The 2889-nt window shown below is 45.2% G+C and overlaps 1 protein-coding gene across 1 annotated transcript; it reads left to right on the top strand.

Annotated features, from left to right (window-relative positions):
• Positions 1-1781: 1781 nt before the first annotated feature.
• On the top strand, positions 1782-2483 carry LOC142550157 (uncharacterized). The gene has a single exon (XM_075659396.1). The coding sequence runs from the start codon at positions 1782-1784 to the stop codon at positions 2481-2483; it is 702 nt and encodes a 233-aa protein (XP_075515511.1).
• Positions 2484-2889: the final 406 nt, after the last annotated feature.

Genomic DNA, 2889 nt, shown 5'->3' with positions numbered 1-2889 from the left:
CGATCGTTGTTGCATCTAGTTATGATTATTATGATGATGGGTTGGTATTTTGTATTTCGTTTAGTGTCGATAGGTGCTCGAGCACCTTAGTAGTCGTAGGAATCGAGTTGGTGTCAATTACCACGTTTTTGAATTGTATGTGCCATAGGGTGAACATCGTTGCTTTGGATGTTGTACGAAATTGGTTTGATGTTATAGCATGCTAGGATGGGTCTCGGGGTGGCGATTAATAGTCCGTGCCTTTGTATTCCTTTGAAGTGTCAACCAACCGAGCCTACACGGACCCCTAGACGGACCCTAGCACGGGGTCCGTGTCCTCACTTCTTCTCGAGTTTCACTTTCGCGCACCTACACGGACCCCCACCCAGACCTCAGCACGGGGTCCGTGCCTTCCCTTTTCTTCACGAGTCATTCCATCGCACCCACACGGACCCGGAGCCGGACCTGGGCACGGGGTCCGTGTACTAGATTTTTGGTGAATATTATGGTATGCTTTGAGGTTTGATGTCTTGGTTTAGTGCAATGTTTAACAATGTCGAGTCACGGGAATTTTAGACGTCCTGAGGAAATGTATGAACTCGTGGGTAAGCTTGACTGTTACGTTTAAGTTACACCCGTTAAGCTTATGAATTCACGTTAGTTTGTTGCAGCAACGACCCCGATCGAAGTCCAACGAATCCCTCAACGCCAAGTAAGTATGTTCGACGTGCAAAGAAAATATTTTAAATTTTTGAGATATGCTAAATGTCTTGTGACAAATTTATGAATGGGTTTGGAAGTCGGTGAACGTGGCCGAGGACCTCTCCACCGCGTTAAATCATGAACGGGTTTAGATCGTGATTGGAAAGCGTTAAATCATGAACGTGGACTAATCAGCCCGATAAATTATGAACGGGGATTTCATGTATATGGCAGTGGATACGTCCCTATTAGCCCAGTACTGTGGTTTAGTCTGATCAGGCGATTATGTTATGGGTCACTAGCTTTGAAACATTCTCTACGCAAAATGATAAAGTTATGTATGTTCAAGTATATTCAAGTATGCAAGCATGTCATAAAGAGTTTCACGATATGGCACGTCTATGTTATGTATGTACGTTCAATTTTATTACAAGTTCAAGTTTAAGTATGTACGCCCTATTTTGAAGTTGCATGTGGTTTTATTACGTTTTACTCGTTACTTCCAGTTTATACGTGTTGAGTCTTTAGACTCACTAGACTTGATCGATGCAGGTGAGGATGATCATGATGAGACGAGGGGTGGGGACCAAGGAGCAGGCTTGGACTGAGAGGAAGGCTAGACCCAAGGACCGCCCACGTTATTTTAAGATTTTAAGCATGAAAATATTGATACGCTGATTTTATGTTTTGGTACGAGATGTTTTAATCCAGCTTTTCTTTCAGCAAAATTTTTATTGGTGATGGATGATTTTAAAGATATAAATTTTTATGAACGATGAGTTGACGACCGTATGGATGTTTATATTTAAGAAAATATTTAATTTTTCCGCAAATGTTAAGTAGTAAAAGTACGGTACGTCACAGTTGGTATCAGAGCGGTGTTCTTGTAAAGGGCTACGCCTACTGCCAGTCGCAAGAAGCTCACGAAGTCACACCTCAAGTCTGTAAGTTCTAAAGTTTTGAAGTATGTTATGTAGTAAGCGCATTGTCATGATTTCAGCATGTTTACATTTTTGAGTTCAGAGTACGTGCATCTATGCTATTGTTATTTTATATTCTTGCATAGTGGGTTTACGTGTTGGGTAAATTGTTGGGACAGAATGCCTCCTAGACGTGTGGTTGACCATGAAGCGAGGGAAGAGGACAGAGAGGCCCGAAATGAGGAGAGGGCCAATACTACACCTCCACCTCCGGATATGCAGGCTCAGATGCTCGCTGGTATGACGCAGTTTGCGGGGAACAAGGCTACAGCAAATGCAGGGGCAAGGCCTAGACTAGAGGCGGTTGAGTTTTCGGGATCTACTGACCCGATGGTGGCAGAGGGATGGATTAAGTTCATCGAAGTGATTTTTGACTACATGGAGATGCAGGATGCAGACCGAGTCCGTTGTGCCATATTCCTTTTAGCAGACGATGCCAGACGTTGGTGGGACAGTGCATCAGTGGCAATTAATTTGCCGACTTTGTCTAGGACTGGATTCAAGGAAGTGTTCTTCGCCAAGTACTTCACTGAAGAAGTACGATCCCGTCTTATCAGAGATTTCATGTCGCTTCGACAGGGAGACAACAGCGTAGCAGACTTCGTCAGGAAGTTCGAGAGGGGTTGTTACTTTGTGCCCCTCATAGCTAATGATGCACAGAGTAAGCTGAGGCACTTCATGGATGGGTTGCGGCCGATATTGCGCCGTGACGTTCGAGTTGCTGATCCAACTACTTACGCAATTGCCGTGTCAAGAGCATTGGCACCAGAGCAAGATCTGAGGGATATAGAGGCTGACAGGCAGGGCAAGAGGCCCTATTAGGCACCACCACAACACCCACAGCAGCAGCATCAGAGGCTCCAGTTTAAGAGGCCGTTTCAGGGGCCTCCAGGGAAGAAACCATATCAGGGACCGCTAAAGGGCAAGGGTCCAATTCAGCATCAAGGGGCACCTCAGAAGCCCGGTAACTTCCCAGTGTGTCAGAAGTGCAATCGCCAGCATCCCGGACAGTGCCTATGGGGATCTGGGAAATGTTTTAAATGTGGAGCTACTGACCATATGCTGAAAGAGTGCCCATAGTGGAAGCAACCAACTCAGGGCAGGGTGTTCCCTATGCATGCACAGGAGGCGAAACCAGACACTACACTACTGATCGGTAACCTTTTTCCTACCTAAGCTCAGTATTATTTTGCCTTGCATGTGGAATTTTATTTGGAGTTATTAGTGT

This window comes from Primulina tabacum, chromosome 6 (genome assembly GCF_025594145.1).
Source record: "Primulina tabacum isolate GXHZ01 chromosome 6, ASM2559414v2, whole genome shotgun sequence".
Classification (NCBI taxonomy): Eukaryota; Viridiplantae; Streptophyta; class Magnoliopsida; order Lamiales; family Gesneriaceae; genus Primulina; species Primulina tabacum.
Note: the sequence above shows the minus strand (reverse complement) of the source record. Positions and strands in the feature narration are given on the sequence as shown.